The sequence below is a fragment of the Dermochelys coriacea genome, chromosome 3 (genome assembly GCF_009764565.3).
Source record: "Dermochelys coriacea isolate rDerCor1 chromosome 3, rDerCor1.pri.v4, whole genome shotgun sequence".
NCBI lineage: Eukaryota > Metazoa > Chordata > Testudines > Dermochelyidae > Dermochelys > Dermochelys coriacea.
The window spans coordinates 169028087-169044299 of NC_050070.1; the positions used below are offsets into that span (position 1 = coordinate 169028087).

General features: G+C 43.4%; 1 protein-coding gene across 1 annotated transcript in view; it reads right to left on the bottom strand.

The window, feature by feature from the left end:
* Positions 1-15327, bottom strand: part of PPP2R5A (protein phosphatase 2 regulatory subunit B'alpha) — a 92143-nt gene extending 76816 nt beyond the window's left edge. Inside the window, exon 1 of the mRNA XM_038397139.2 lies at positions 15044-15327. Coding sequence (XP_038253067.1) covers positions 15044-15194 — 151 coding nt within the window. The 5' untranslated portion in view covers positions 15195-15327. The remainder of the gene's footprint in view (positions 1-15043) is intronic.
* Between the last annotated feature and the right edge of the window lie 886 nt (positions 15328-16213).

Here is a 16213-nt window from a genome sequence, read left to right on the forward strand (position 1 = left end):
TTTCATTAATATCTTGTATAATGGAGTATTTTTTTTTTTAAACAGAATATGCAGATAACATCAAACTGGAAGGAGCTGCAACCAATTTGGAGGACATAATTAAAATTCCAAATGACCTTAACAAATTGGAGAATTGATCTAAATTCAACCAGATGAAATTCAATAAAGACAAGTGCAAAGTACTACACTTGGCACTGGTGAGGCCTCAGCGGCAGTACTGTGTACAGCTCCGAGCACGACACTTTAAGAAAAATTGGAAAGCGACCAGAGGAGAGCAAGAAAAATAAAGGGTTTAGAAAACTTGGCCTATGAAGAAAGGTTAAAGAAACTGGGCATGTTTTGTCTTCAGAAAAGAAGACCAACGGTGGGATCTGATGACAGTCTTCAAATATGTTAAAGGCTGTTATAAAGAGGACAGTGATCTATTGTTCTCCATGTCCAGTAAAAGTAGGACAAGTAGTAATGGGCTTAATTTACAGCAAAGGAGATTTACGTTAAATAGCAGAAAAACCTAACTATTGTATAAGAGTAATTAAGCTCTGGAATATGTTTCTGAAGGAAGTTGGGGAATCCCCATAACTGGAGGTATTTAAGAACAGGTTGGACAAACACCTGCCAGAGATGGTCTAGATTTACTTGGTCCTGCCTAAGTGGAACTGAAGTGAACTTGGTGACTTCGAGGTCCCTTCCAGGACCTACATTTCTAGGATTCTATTTAAGTTAGCAGATGTATTATGTGTGATCTTAAAATTTAACACACTTGGAAGAGGAAGCATGTGGTCTAATCTAGCAGAAATATTTTGCTAATAGAGGAAAGATCCAGTTTTCCTGGGCTGTTTTGCAAAACTGCCCTCCCCCTGCTTCATATGTATCTTAATATGGAGAAATCAGACTTCTTGGATTAATCAATTTTAAAAAATAGCCAAATATATTTTCAAAATATTTCCAAGACAAAAAAAAGAACATAATTAGTTACAGTAGACAAGAATTCTGAGATAATTAGATTGATACCGGAGGTGAAATTCTGGCTTCCAGTGACAAAACTCCCACTGACTTCAATGGGGACAAGTTTTCATCCCTGGTAATTAATGAGGGATAGTTTAGCACAGAGATGGGCAAACTACAGCCCACGGGACCATTCTGCCCAGCCCGTAAGCTCCAGGCCGGGGAGGCTAGGTCCGGCCCCTCCCCCGCTGTCCCCCCTTCCCCACAGGCATGCCGCTGCGCAGGCAGCGGGGCTTCGAGCTCCTATCACTCTGAGCGGCATGGTAAGGGGGCAGGGGTGGTGACAGGGTTAGGTAAGGGGTCCCAGGGGGCAGTCAGGGGACAGGGAGCGGTTGGATGGGGCGCAGGTTCTGGGGCTGTCAGGGGACTGGGAGCAGAGGGATTAGATAGGGGGTGGGATCCTGGGGCGGGGAGGGGATGGTTTGGGGCGGGGGGTCCTGGGAAGGAGCGGTCAGGGGACAAGAGCGGGGGGGGGTTGGATGGGTCGGGGGTTCTGAGGGGGGCAGTCAGGGGGCAGGGGCCAGCCTGTTTGGGGGGCACAGCCTTCCCTACCTGGCCCTCCATACGATTTCACACCCCGATGTGGCCCTCAGGCCAAAAAGTTTGCCCACCCCTGCTTTAGCATATATGCACAAGATTTTTAAATCAGTGCAGGACCTCATTACCAATAGTGCTGAAATTAAGCATCCAGTCCTACAACATATTATGTTTGAACTAGTTATCAACACTGAAGTCCACCCTTCCCCTCCCCATACTCACAATGGCTCTTCAAAGTAAAGTAGTGATGGATACTGCACTTACATAAGATTCAAATTTGTAAGGATTTTTTTTTTTAAATTGGGCCTGTGTCCATTATGCTGTGCAGAGATGACAACTTAGAATTTTTCTTAAGGTAAAAAATAAAGGAAAAATTTACTTGAAGCATTAGCAACATCAAATCTAATCCTCCCACCTTTTGTTGGGGGACCAGCTGGATGTCTCTGTGCATCTTTATTTTAGACCCTCATATATTAACTGAGATTCTTTGACAAAGCCATCCTTTAATCAGCATTTATAAAAAGTTGAAATTGACTAAAAATTCCTTCTCTATTTCAGCTGCTCAGCTTTTACTCTTGACTTTTGTGATATCTAGTTCTTCTGTCATCAAGATGTTTTAGAGCAGTCAAACCCTAAAGTACAAAAACAGGCAGAAAAAAGCATCTTTGAACAACAATCTTCAAGGCAGCTTGTACACATTGTAGAAAGCAAAAAAGGCCCCTCAGTACTAACACCATATTCTATTATTTTAAGGTGCCTCATTATTGGTTCATTTCTTTATACTACAGAAACCTGGAACCTCTTAAGTTTTTCAAATTATATAAATGATCCAAAGCACAAAGTTTAGCTATTGACAATCTTAACTCCATCTCAACTATCCAGTTATTAAAGAGAAAACCCCTTGAGAATAATTCAGTCTCAAAAAACACTCTAGAAAGGCTGGAAGTTCAAAGCTACAGGAACAAAACAAAACAAAAAAAAGTGATGAGTATAGAAATATCCAGTTTAAAAACAGTTTACAAAAACAACCTGAACTTTGCCCTCTCTCAATTCTCTCCAGTGACTTTTCTCTTCAGTCCACATGAAAATGCGGACATGGAGACATTCTGGTAAGGATGTTCTGACAATGACATCTTAAGTCCATTTTATTTGTGGTTTGCCTGTGGAATCAAGCAACTCTGAAGTACATTACAGCTTTGGTTTTGTACATTCATAAAAGCAATTCCCCACCACTGTGTTCCTCACACATAAGCAACTTAATTTTTGATCCAACCTTTCTGAGTTTTCTAGCTCCAGGTACAGTAGAGATGTGCCTATGCCAAATCTCACATAAGCAGAAGGCTTTTAGATTTGAAACCCCATATACTTTTGCGGAATTAACAGTTATCCTGAACGTAATAAATTCTAGCAAAAAGATTAAAAACCTCCTTTCTTCCCTAATAAAGCTTTCAAGAAGGCAGGAGTAGTTGTCATGAAAGATGCACTTCAGTTTAAATGTAGAAATGTGGTATATTAAACAGCAAGAATAAAGTAGCCCAGTTAGATCACATCTCAATTTTCAGTCATTTATGTAATCATGTACAACAGTTTGAAGATAGAACAGCTGAAAACCAGGGGATACACCTGTGAGCTGTTAGGGGCAAAGGTAAAATTGATCTCTCTTCCTTCTCAGACTAACTGCTGTAACGTTACTTTCCTCTTCAGACCAGCTTTCCCATCCCATGCAACACCTGTTCCCCTCTGGACCCACCCAACTGCTGCCTCCATCCCTCCCCCTTCCTCTCACATGTGTATACACACATACATACTTCTCCCAAGCATACCCATAATTTTCTGACTACTACTTTTCCCATCAGGATCATGATAAGGTTATAAATTCCTCATCAGGACCCACTACTCATGAGAAAATTTTTTTTAGTCAATGTTCAACACTCACCCATGACAAATAGAAAACTTCCACTAGTAACTGAATAGCTCAAGTGTAATTTTAAATTCTTCAGAAAAAAAAAATTAAAATTAAGTTCTAATCCTTTCGTTTGCAAAGAAAACTTTCCAAATATGAACTGATGCAGTGCAGTCTTCTGAAATCTGCAGTCAGCTCTAGTACTTATGCTTGATACAGATTTCCCTTTCAGCAACAAAGCAAAATGTACATTTTTATTCAATGTGAGGTGAGGGGACTCAAGACAGAGGCTGAAGAGTGAAAACCCTTTCTTGCTAGAAGCCAGGAGACAAAGAATAATTCAACCCTTAACCGTCTGTTCCCCCCCCCCCACTTCCAACATTCATAACAGCATTATGCCCCACTTTTTAGCAGATAGAAGGGTCCCTACAATTCTCATCATGCTGTTGCCCTGGTCATCACTGGTATTGGCCCCCATGTCCCTTGCTTTATTTGATAGTGGCCTCTGGCTAGTAGTGACTTAATTTTTAGCTGACTAGGGTCTAGCATTTTGGATGTAACTTTCCATCAACCTTCCTCCCATCTCACACACACCAGTTCTCACTAAAACAAACAGATGAAACCAAATCTGGTGCTCTGAAACCATGATGTTTCTAAGTTATGATGAAACTAAGAGTTAGAACAATGCCAAGTAAAATCAACTCATTTTATGAAGCCTTGTATCTCCAAACACCTTGTTTGATTTGTTTTTAAAGATTTACAGAATTGTACAACAGCATAAGAAAAATGCCTGTGAAATTTTAGACAGATTGGTTTAGCTTTATTAAAAAGTCATGGGAAGTTCAAAATCAGACTTATAATGGAAAACAATGCAGAGTCTAACAAAAGAGGGAGATGAGAAACACTCTGCCAGAAGGTTTAACTGCTATCTTCTGACAGCAGAGGAATTCTGAAACTCTCAATCCTGGGTCCTATTTCAGGTTCTAGAGGGGAGTATGGGCTAGTAGCGGTGAGACCCTTCTGTCCTTCTCTTCCCCCTCCCTGTCTCCCTCTGCTGATATCATCCCAACCTGCCTGATTCCCAAACACACTCTACTCTGGCATTTAAGTTAAGCCATTTCCTCCTACTCCTGAGGTCCAGCAGCAGTTAGCAATAAGAGCTTTCTGTTCCAGTGCCTGACCTGTCAGCAGTCCAGAGAAGCAACTGAGGCACCACTGAGGGGAGGATGACACATGCTCAGTACAGATGGAATCTTTCGATAATTTTGCTGCTAATCTCCAAGAAGCCTCTACAAAGCATGTGCAAATGACAATTTTCAGAGTTGTATAATTTGGCCAAATGTGGATTGATTTTCATAGAGCACCTCAAATCCCCTGCCCCCAAAATACAGTGGTGCTAGAGCTTCACAACTAAAACAGTTGTAAGTTTTCCAATACTTTTTTTTAAAATGTATTGGAAGTCATCAATACTGTGAAGGATCAAAATATCATATAGGAAGAAGAGGAAGATGAGGATCAGAGCAATAGAAGTGGGACTAATAAGAATTTCTGCTATAAGCAGAGGTTCATCAATGGAAAGCAACAGAGGAGGAAAGAGACCTGTGTTTATGGGCCAATCATTGCCATCCCATGAGCCACCTACGTGATGCAAGTGTGATCTGAGGATATATCAGAAGTGGTATTTTCAGCAGCAATAGATTAGTATTAATACCATTGCACAGGGAACTAGTAAGACCTCATTTGGAATAATGCATACAATTTGGCCATCCATGTTCAAAAATGATTAATTCCAACTGGAACAGGTGCAGAGAAGGGCTCAAAGGACGATCAGGGGAATGGAGAGCCTGTCTTATGAGAGGAGACTAAAAGAGATTGGTTTGTTTAGCCTAGCAAAATGGAATGAGAGGAGACCTGGCTGTACTCTATAAATCTATCAGGGGGTAAATACCATGGAGGGAGAAGAGCTTTTTTGCTGGCACAAAAACAAATGGATATGAACTGGCCACGAATAAATGTACGCTGGAAATCAGAAGTGTTCTAACAAGAGAGTAAGGCTCTGGAACAGCCTCCCAATAGGAACTGTGGGATAAACCTTAAATTTGTCAAGCTCTAATTTAAAGGTAATTATAGTGAGATTGTATGACAGGGTTGCCTAAGGCGGTGGGCACAGGACTCAGCAGCCCAGGAGGGAGCAGGGATTGCCTCTGCTTCATGTCTTATGTCCTAACATCTCATGATTGAGAGTTTCAGCCAGCCACCTGTAGGGATCAGGAAGGGAATTTTTCCCCATAATGTATTTTGAGTTGGGGTGTTTGGTTTTTTTGGTCTCCTGCCTTTGAAGGATTGGAGATGGCTATGGTCAGAGATGAGAAACTGGACGGGGTGGAACAGTGCTCTAAGGTGGTACTGAGAATTCTCTCAGGTGCTTGGCTGGCTGGCTCTTGCTCACATGCTCATGGTCTAACTCACTGCCATACATGGGGCGTGGACAGAATCTTCTCCCAGGCCAGACTGGCAGGGACCTTGGGGAAGGGTGGAGAAGAGATTGCCTTCCTCTACAGTGCAAAAAGCAGGTCACTTGTTAGGATCTGGGTATATCTTAAATAATTCCCTGTCATTGCAGAGGCCTTGGGCATTGGCGCACCATAATCCCTTCTATTCTCTACCTGTAGCACACAACAGTTCAGTTTCCTCTAAGATAGTTTCAAGTGGGCTTGGTGGCTGGATGGTGTTAGTAGCCTAATATGCAAGAGGTCAGACTAGATTGTCTGGTAGACCCTTCTAGCCTTAAACTTTATGACTCTAACAATACCTCATTCTTAGAAACAGCTGAACTGTTTCTGTTGAAACGTAGGCTATGTCTACACTACAAAGATAAGTTGACCTACGTTAGGTCGACTTACAGCCACCGCATTAATTACTGTAGTAGCCGATGTCCACACTACCATCCTTCTGGCGGTGGTGTGTCCTCACCAGGAGTATTTCCACTGACTGAAGAAGGGAAGTGGGGGGAGGATTGAGAGCCAAGGCAGGCAACCAAGGCTTCTTGACTCTGATAGGGAGACCTGCGCTGGGAGTCTGGCTAGCATCCATGCTCCCGGTGGGAGCAGAAAGTTCGGAGCGGGGGTGGGGGAGCGAGGCAGCAGAGCTCCCAGCAGGAAGCAGCCTGGCCTGGAGCAGAGACCAGGCAGCAGCCAGCTTTCTTATCAATTTCAGGTCTTTGCTGGAGCTGTGAAATTGACAAGAACAGTCAAAGTAAGGAACACTGTCTACACTGCATCACCCTAATTACAGGGACATAAGCCCTACACCTCTCATTAAGGTGGTTTTATGTTGTCGGCATAGCAAGGGAGTTAGATCGGCACTGGTGGGAGGAGCATGTCAGTGTACATCTCCACTGTTTTGTTGGCAAAAACTGACTTTTATCAACAAAATTGTGTAGTGTAGAAAAGGCCTAAGAAATTTAATTGGAGGCATGGTTCAAAAAGTTTTCCATACTTGGCATGGAAAACTTCAGTCCAAACAGTTATAGCAAAGTTATAAGCAACTGAAAACTAGAACCTTGTAAAGGAAAGTGTTACACAAACTTTACCATAGGCAGTCCTGCATGATCTGCATATAGTAAGTCTAGAGGTATTCCACTAGCAATATCCTTAAGACAGAAACTTCCTTGAACATGAAAGCAGCAAAACTGACGGGAAAGGAATAGCCCAAATACACAGTGACAAATATCATTAATTTGCCTATGAAAAATAAGCTGCTGGGTTCAGTCCAGCTCCTAGCAGTTTTTCCCACAATACCACAGAGAAAACTGGCATCATTTAATACTTATTGTTCCAGTGAGGCAATGGCTCCACCCTCTCCTCCACGTCCCTTTTCAAAATTCACTTCCTTCCATTAGGCCTGTAACCTTAATATTACCTCCCAGTCAAGATAACAGGGTCAAGATTACATGGGCATGAAAGAGGAGCTACATCATCCCCCAATGGCCATTAGGCCCTTTCAAGTCCAGGTTACAAGAATATTAGTGAGGAATCTTGAAAAGTTGCTGTGCATTCTATACCTGTTCTGGATAAATAAAAATGGTCTCCCAAAAGCCGTTGATATTGCACTGTTCAAAAGCACAGAACGCACTTAAAATTTATTAGAGAGTTCCACATATCCTTCCCAGATTGATGTAATGTTCTTTTGATCAGATAAAGGCAGCATGTCTTGAGCAATAAATAATTTACATTTAGCTTTCTTGATTGGACAGCTAAATTACTTTAAACTCAGCACCTGTAAACCCAGTATCTGACTAAACTATAAAGCAATGAATATGGAAAGAAATCCGATACTAAGTTGGCGCAAAGAAGATGTGAAAGATTTAAATAGAAAAGTTCATGTGAAGACTGTCAATAGGCTCTGTATTTAGGAATTACACTTTATGGAAGTATATTCTAAAACTAAAAAAAAAATCCAAGTCTAAAGGATAAGAAAGGTCACTTCTTGTAAGAATTAGAGCCCAGACGTTCCACTTGATAAACTAGTAATTCCTTAATTTGGAAGAAATTCAGTTGCTTGGTTTTTTGTACAGTACTCCATACCAATCCAAAAAAAAAAGAATTCTGTATCACGTGCTAAAGAACTGTTCTTGCTTCTCTTTCAAAATTATGAACTTTTTGCTATACTGAAGAGCAATTTTTGCTATATCTGTGTGTATTGTAAATATATTTGTAACATTTATATAAAAAACCTCATAGATCCTCCACCCAATTAAGAGTTTACTCCCCTCAAAGGAAATCTTATCCACCATACGAGTAGATGTAGGAGATCTTGATAAAAGATATAAAATAGAGAAATAATAGGGGTGACCAAGGGTGAATCCCCAGGAATGTAAGTAAACCATTCACCAATTTATGAGAGATACTGCACACTGACATTTCCCTAATGTATAATGGACAGACATTTTTATTATGTTGACATTACAGTTGACCAGGACAATATTTTTGATGGATGCTTTCTTTGGGGAAGCACAAGACAACACAACATTACAAAGAAACTCAAAACCTTGTGACAGGCTCACTGGCTCTTTAAGGAGAGTTGGGATCAGCCATACCTGTGATGGATCAGCCACCCCTCACACATACACTTATCCAAATGATCCTAATTAGATGTGGATCAGATGGCTTGGTTAAGTTATCAGACCCAGCTGGAAAGTATCAATTGATGCCCATAAAAGGCTGGGAGACCTCAACTGGTAAAGTTGTCTCCTGTGATTGGCCCTGAAGGGAGAGGATGACAAGAGAAGGAGGTTCCTACAGCAAGCACTGGAGAGGGCCAAAACCCAGGCCAATAGCCTGAGGTAGACTGTGAATAAGAATCCAGTCTGTGGAGAACCAGATTGGGGAAGGACTCCAGGAACAAAGACCTGAGGGTCAATGGCTCAGGAAGGAGCTGGACCACCAAGGATAGTCTGGAGGGTCAGAACTCTCTTGTTTTGTTTGTTTTTTTTTAAAATAAAGTAGGATGGAAGAGCCTGCTATGTTATGTTTGTTTTCCTGGCCTTGCCTGATGACACTGAGACAGATGGTGAGCCACAATGGGGTGCTGTGGAGGCTGACCCTACTACACAACTTTTATAGCTATTTGTTATTCTGAAACACAGCAATGGATTACAGATATCCAAAACATAAATTTAAGATTCAGTCTGATCTTGATGAATTTAAGTTGTGTACAAATGTAAAGCTTGTCTAAAGTTGAACATTTAGATTTTTGTAATGTAGCCATTAAAGCTTAGCTGAGATGTAGCATCTGGTTTTCAATGAAGTCCAAACTACCTCCCCGGAGAGTTGAGGAGTAAATACTACTGTTGATAGTTTTTAGATCCTATATTTGGATGTTTAGTAAGATTTTTCCAGTATAAAAACTTGGTCTCTAGTTACAGGATTCTCCTCTCGCACTGTTTTCATCCCTAGCATAGAGACCCTATAGCCTTTCCCAAGGCTTGCAGCTGATGGATTCTTGGACCAGCTTCCAATTCTTCCACTGTAACAGCCAATCTGTTTCGCACCAGGAGCCAACCTCATTTGAAAACAAATTTAAATCAAATGTTTTGTTTACTTTAATATTCTTTTGATTCCATGCTGCAGGGTTTGAAAATGATTTTTCTAGATTTACAGTTTAAGATTACAGAAAGCCATCAGGAAATTCTTATTCCTTATAAATACAGTACAAGGAGTGTTATATAGGAAATATGTACATCTACTTTACTGCTATACTTAATCTTAAATTTGTGTTCTGCAAAAGCAGAGTTGCTTGCTTTGCTAAAAAGCTTGTCTCACTGCTTTCTGATGCCTCACCATTTTTTAAAGTCAGTAAAGTTTTCTTGCTTCAATTCACAAACACAAGCTACTATTTTCAAAACTACTCGCATCAGATTTTGAAGTAAAATTACAATAATGCTTTCTAAAGTGAAGTTTAAGAATTCCATGATTGTATATGTTGCTAAACTGCAATGTGGTGTGTTAAATATATTCTCAAACACATGTACTGATTAAACATGTATTATGTAAATACAGATAAGTGTTTCACCCTAACACTATGAGAGATCATACTTAGTTTTGAATTTTGGTGTTACCCAACATTGTATTTTAGAACTCAAGTACATAATACAAATTCCTTGTTTGTCTAAAGTTTCACAAAATCAAAGTAAAAAGCAACAGGAAGACACTTTTAATGTACAATTTTTTTAAGCCTGCCACAGCTTTAATGATTTTTAAAGTCTTACCCAGGAAGAGTTAGTTTCTTGAGATTTTTAGGTAATATCACAAAGTGGACTCCGCCTGCATCATGTATGTACAAGGAAAACAAAGACAATTTTACCGAAGGAGAGCATAATTTTATTATTTTTATATACCCTGTCACTAGTAAGTTGCTGACCATTTGTCCAAAATGAAAAAAATTGGTTTATTCCAACATGCACGCACAATCACAAGCCGAAAGAACATTCGAAATGAACCATATTCATAAAAAAAAATAAAGTTAACAGCCGTTTCACAAAGGATGTTCTAGTTATACTTGTAACTAGCAGATTACTTACTATCCGAGTAGATTTCTCCAACTTATGACACACAAATTAATAGATTCTGGGTACTGCCCAGCCATAGTAGTTTGTTTAACCTCAATATATATTACTCTGGAGGACATTCTGCACCTAAAAATTACGCATACAATATTTTAAAATTCTGCAAGTTGCATTGGTCAAATAAATATAGAGACTGCAGCATGGCAATGGGGAGCAGAGGCCACTAGTTACACAAAGGTGGAGATCACCCTGCAGCCCCCCAACCCCGGAGACATGGACTCAGTGGTGAGGCTGCACCCAACCCTGATCCAGCACAAGGCCTGGGCCTGCCCTTCTGCTTCAGGAGCACCAGGTATGGGGCAGGCAGACTCAATCAGGCAGGATCCAAGGGTGGGGGATCCAGATGTGGGGGGAGAGGATTCTGTGTGGAACAATCTGGGTGCATGCAGCTCAGTGGGGTTTCTAGGTGTGACAGGATCTGGATGCTCGTTGTGGGGGTTCCAGGTGCAGGGGCAATGGGACTCTGCAGCGGCTTCCAGGTGAAAGTGGTTGGGGCTCAGCCAATGGGTCTGGGGAGCTCAGCAGGGGGACCTGGGGGCCTGAGGCTTGATGGGGTGGGGTTCTGGGTGCAGCTAACTGGGGGTCAGTAGCATGGGGGTCTGGATGTGGGGGCTCAGGGTGGTGGGGCTAGTTAGGGTGGAGCTTTGAGTGCAGGGATCTCAGAGGGGTTGGTTTGGGTGCAGAGGTGGGGGCCCGGAGGCAGGGGGCTCCAGATGCAGGGCTTGAGGTTCAATGGAGTAGAGTTTGGATATGGAAGGATAGGGGGGGTCTGGGTGTATGGGGTGAGGCTTGGCAGGGGTGACTGGGTATGGGAGGTCCAGATGCACAATGGTGAGGTGAGCAGCTCCCCATACAGTGACCCCTCCCACCACAGCTGAGGAGCAATGGGGACAGAAAGCTGAAATTCCTGCAGCAGGGGGAGGTTTCGGGGGGTGGGTCTGACACAGCTCTAGCCACTCCTTGCAGGAGAAGAGGAAGTCCTGTCCTCTCCTGCCTCCAACCCAGCCGGGACTAGCATCTGATCCTGGATCAGGGCAGGAGCCACTGGCTGGAGCATTCCCTAGCCCTGTAGTGATTTACCTCTCCACTAGCTGCTCCAGCAATGTACCTGCACTGCTTGGGAGTGGTGTGTGACTGCTCTTGCAGCTTCCCTGTCAAGGTCCCCCCCCCCCCCTTTTTTGTCTGGGAAGCAAAGAAATCTGGTGGAGACATGAATTCTGCACCTGCGCAGTGGCACAGAATTCCCCCAGGAGTAAATATAACAAATGTTTACAGGTTTTCAAAACAGTACTACTTATATCCTTGTGGAAATGTATGCAACAATTTTTGATTAGGGGGTTCAAATTCCAGTCACCCACCAACATTTCCTAGATTAGTTCCTTTTTAAAATCTTTTACCCAAACAGACATTTATAATAATGACAGGAGCCTGATTATTTTTGATGCATCTCTCCTGCCAGGAAAGGAGTATGAGCATTCTAGACCAGTCTGACAGAAACTTACAGGTTGTTTTGGAATTTTTATTATGTTTGCATTTCTGTAAAATGATGGAGTAGTTGTGACTAAATTATGTTACCTATATTTTAGGTATAATAAGGAGTATACTAGTCAATACTTCCTCCTAACACAGCAGGCTTTAACTTTTCTTTAAAAACAAAAGCTGTCTGGGAAAACAACAAAATTAACCTAATGCCCCTAGGCAACCAACATAATGCCATTTTTCCGCTTTATGCAATGACCCAGGATGTACTACAGTCATAGGATCACACCTACCACAGAACTCTGTTTGGAACTGGTCTTAGAGTGAGGTCAAACTGTATTTTCTGAGGGGAGAAAATGCATGATTGGGAATAGAAGTTCTATGAAATCATGCATTTTTGGAGGCCAAGCCTATTTGAGGGGCAAGTGTGATGCTACTACTACAGTGTATGCTTCAGGGGAATCACATGGAGCAGGAGCCAGCAATCTGCAGTTTAGCCAGATTTCCCAAGAAATGGGGGGGGGGGGGGGGGGGAATATGCAAGTTTTAAATTACTAGTGTGCCATCTGCCTCTTAGATTGGTTATTTGGGACACTCAGCATATATCAATAGTTTGCAGTTTTGAAAAATAGTTTAATGACAGGTTCTTTTTAAAAAGAAACTACACTTCGGTCAATTATTTATGTTTTGAAGCAGTTGTGATTATAGGTGCTTCTGTAGATTAAAATTAAACTCTGAGCACAAATACAGACAAACAATTTCAAACCCTTAATTTAGGTCTCTTCAACCCCAAACAGAGCTCTGTGCAGGTGGTTTGCCCATACAGATTCAGTTTGCAGGTTTAAGGCTTTAGAGACGTCTAAACCCCCAAATCTGGCACTTTACGGGGATTGAGATAGTTAAGTGACCTAAACTGCAAGTATAAGTAATTGTGGAGACAAAACTGCACACACAAAATTGAAAGCCTCACTAGTCTGATTGAACAGTTGGCAATAAAGCCCCAATTCAGCAGAGATTTTAAGCATGTACGTAGTTCCACAGACTTCAGTGGGACCACACATGCAAGAAGTAAAGCATATATTTGAGTCTTTGCAAAATGAGGGCCTAAGATTCCTATAAACAGTCACCATATTGCTGAAAAAGTCACCCATACGTGATCTCTAATGCAAGGGCTCTGGTATCAGCTATTGAGAGCTTTTAATACAGTTTACTAGAGATATAAAAATCAGAACACATTTGAGCAAAATGTATCAAGTATTGACTATTAAAGCACAATGGAGTTTAGACTTATGAACTGTAGGAACTCAGTTCATGTTTTAAACTATTTTTCCAGGGTTTTTTTTTTTTTTTTTTTTTGTTAAAAAACACTGTCTTACCTGAAAATTATACTAGTTTGCAAAAATATTGCATGGGGGAAAAATGTCACTGATCTGTCAAAGGAATACTGAACTGTTTGCATATATTTTCCCCCGCCTGTTGTTTTAGGAGCTGTGATGACTGTAACAGATGTGGAGAAAAAAAAATCCCCCACTCTGTTTATTTGCATTTAGCAGCAGTTGGATAGTTTCACTGTTTCCCCTACACAGTCAGTCAGGTTCCTCTGAGCGGGTCTGTTAAAAAACATTTTTCTCATTGTGTTTTCTTAAGATATACAATCTGACTGAAAAACAACAAATAGGGAGATTCAGGGCAAATCTAGTAACTGAAACTACTTTCAAACTTTAAGTTAACCATGTTATACTGAACCTTGCAGCAAGTCTAATCCTGACAATGGTGGGATTTTTCACAAGAGCTTTTTACTAGTCTGCTTAGAAGAAAAGCGTGATACGCTTTTGAAGCTACCATTAAGCTGCATAACTTTTAAAGTAATAAAAAACTCATCTTTACCTATAAGGTTCTTTTGAATTTTGTCAAACACTGTCAATCACAAATTTGTATTCACCATCTAATCACCATTTTTGTATTATGGGGGATTTAAAGACCACACACAACTTTAATTTTATATTTAGATTATGTGCAAGACTCTATGGAAATTTAGGTTTCTTTTGGTAAGAAACTAGAGCCTGTCCTGCAATATCCTCAACAGTCTAATTTCCCTGTAACATTTAAATGTCGTCTAGGACAAAATATAACCTACAAAAATACAAATACTTTGTAATTTCGCCAATTTAGTGTTAGTGCTGCCAGCATCTAAAAATCTTAGTTCACCACGTGAGACTGTACCAGTGGGAGGAGAACTTTTAATGGTAATTTGTGAAGAACTAAACAAACAAGAGAAAGGGTTTACTCAAAATCCTCCAACACTGGTGGGAAGGAGCAATTAGGCCAAAACAAATGCCCCAGGTCTAGCACACATTTTCCCTGAATAAATTAGATTATACCACAAGTACAGTGTTTGCCAGTGTAAAATACACCTCACAGGAAGAGGAAACTCCATTCACACCAATATTTTAAAAAGTTTCCTTCCCACCAGCACAACGAGCAATCACGAAAGAAGGATTTTGAATTTCACTAACCTACTGGGTCAAAACCATGCATTTAATCCCCAATTATTCAGAAAAGGGGTTGTAATCTTGAGGCACTAGCTAGGTTAATCCTTCGACAGGCAGCCAATTGTAACAGAGCTGTTGCACGTTTGTTTACAAAGACGAGTATGGACCCCCGACGAGACAAGCTCTGGGTCTGAAAGTATTTGTGGGAGGGTTACATCTCCCGACAGTCACTACTTGGAAAATACAAGGAGAAAAAGCGAAAGGAGAACGGTCAAGGAGGACTAAAGGGGCCAGCAGAAGACGAGCTCAGGGCTTGGAGATCCAGGAAAGGAAAAAGAGGGAAGACAAGCCTGAGCTGGGGATTGGAGCGGGGAGAAGCCCAGAGATGGAGAAACGGGGCAGGCTAGAACGAGCTCAGAACTGGAAAGGTGGTTAGTAGCTCAGCAGTGGGCGACTCAGTGCAGCACCTGTAGCCCAGGGCTGGGGAGTGGCGGGCCGTACCTTTGAGCTGGGGCAGAGGCGAGAGCTCTACCTGGCTGCTCTGACTCCGGAACTGCGAGGAGCCCTGCGAGCGCTTCTGCCTCTGAGCCTTGCGCACCGATTTCCGCGTGAAGCCATCCACCTTCTCCGCTGCAGAGATGGCCGCCGACATGGCTAGGTGGTGAAGAGGGGGGCGCCGCTCCGCAGAAGCATATATCAAAGCGGTGGGGAAAAGGAGCCAAGACCCCCCCCTTCGCCCAAAAAAACAGAGGGGATCCCGACGGCGAGCTGGCAGCTTCCCCCACCCCCCCCCCCGCCGCCGCCGCCGCCGCCGCCTCCTCCGAGCGGCCCAATCCCGGCCGGGCTCGCTGACGGAGCCTACTTTATCCAAGCGCTGGGAGACTCCTCAGTCCGAGCCGCGACGTTCCCAAGTTCCTGCTTCGCTCGTAACTTCCTCTCTGCGGAGCCGGCTCCCGAAACTTTCCCTGGCGGAGCCGCGGGGCGGGCACGGCCGCCACACGCTAAACTTTCCGTCGCACGGGACGGGAGCGATCCGCGTGGCTCACGCTCTCCCCGCAGCGAGCGCCGCCAGAGATAGCGCGAGAGCTGAGTTCGCCTATGCCCTCCTCTCCTCAGCCAGGCTCGCCTGTGCCAGTGCGCGCGGAGCTCGCTGTCATGGGCCGAGCTCGCCTGAGAGGCGCGTTCCCCCCCACCCGCCCCTCAGCCACCGCCGGGAGCCCCCCGCGCCTCCGCTGTCATCATGCTCCCACGCGGCCCGGTCAGCTCAGACCGCGGTTTCCCGAGTGTCTCCGGGGCCGCCGCAGTAGCGGCACCGGCCCGGTCGCGCCGTGAAGCCCCCAGAGCCGGCAAGCTAGAGCGCCCGCTGAACTTGCCAGCGCCGGGAGGTGAGTCCTGAGGAGGAGGAGGGGAAAGAGGTGGGGCATCGGTTGGCTGGGGGCGGTTAGGGTGGCCACTGCTGCATGCGCGTGAATGATTGACGGGAGAAGAGCAACCAATTCAAAGACCGAGATGGCGGCGGAGGCGCCGATGCCGCGCAACCTCCGGCACGCGTGATTGATAGCGGGGTTGGCCAACAGAGGGTGGGAATGCGGGCGGGATGTCGTGTGGCGAGCCGGAGAGTGATAGCAACTGAGTAAGGAGGCGGGGCGTGCGAGAGCCAATCCGGAGTGG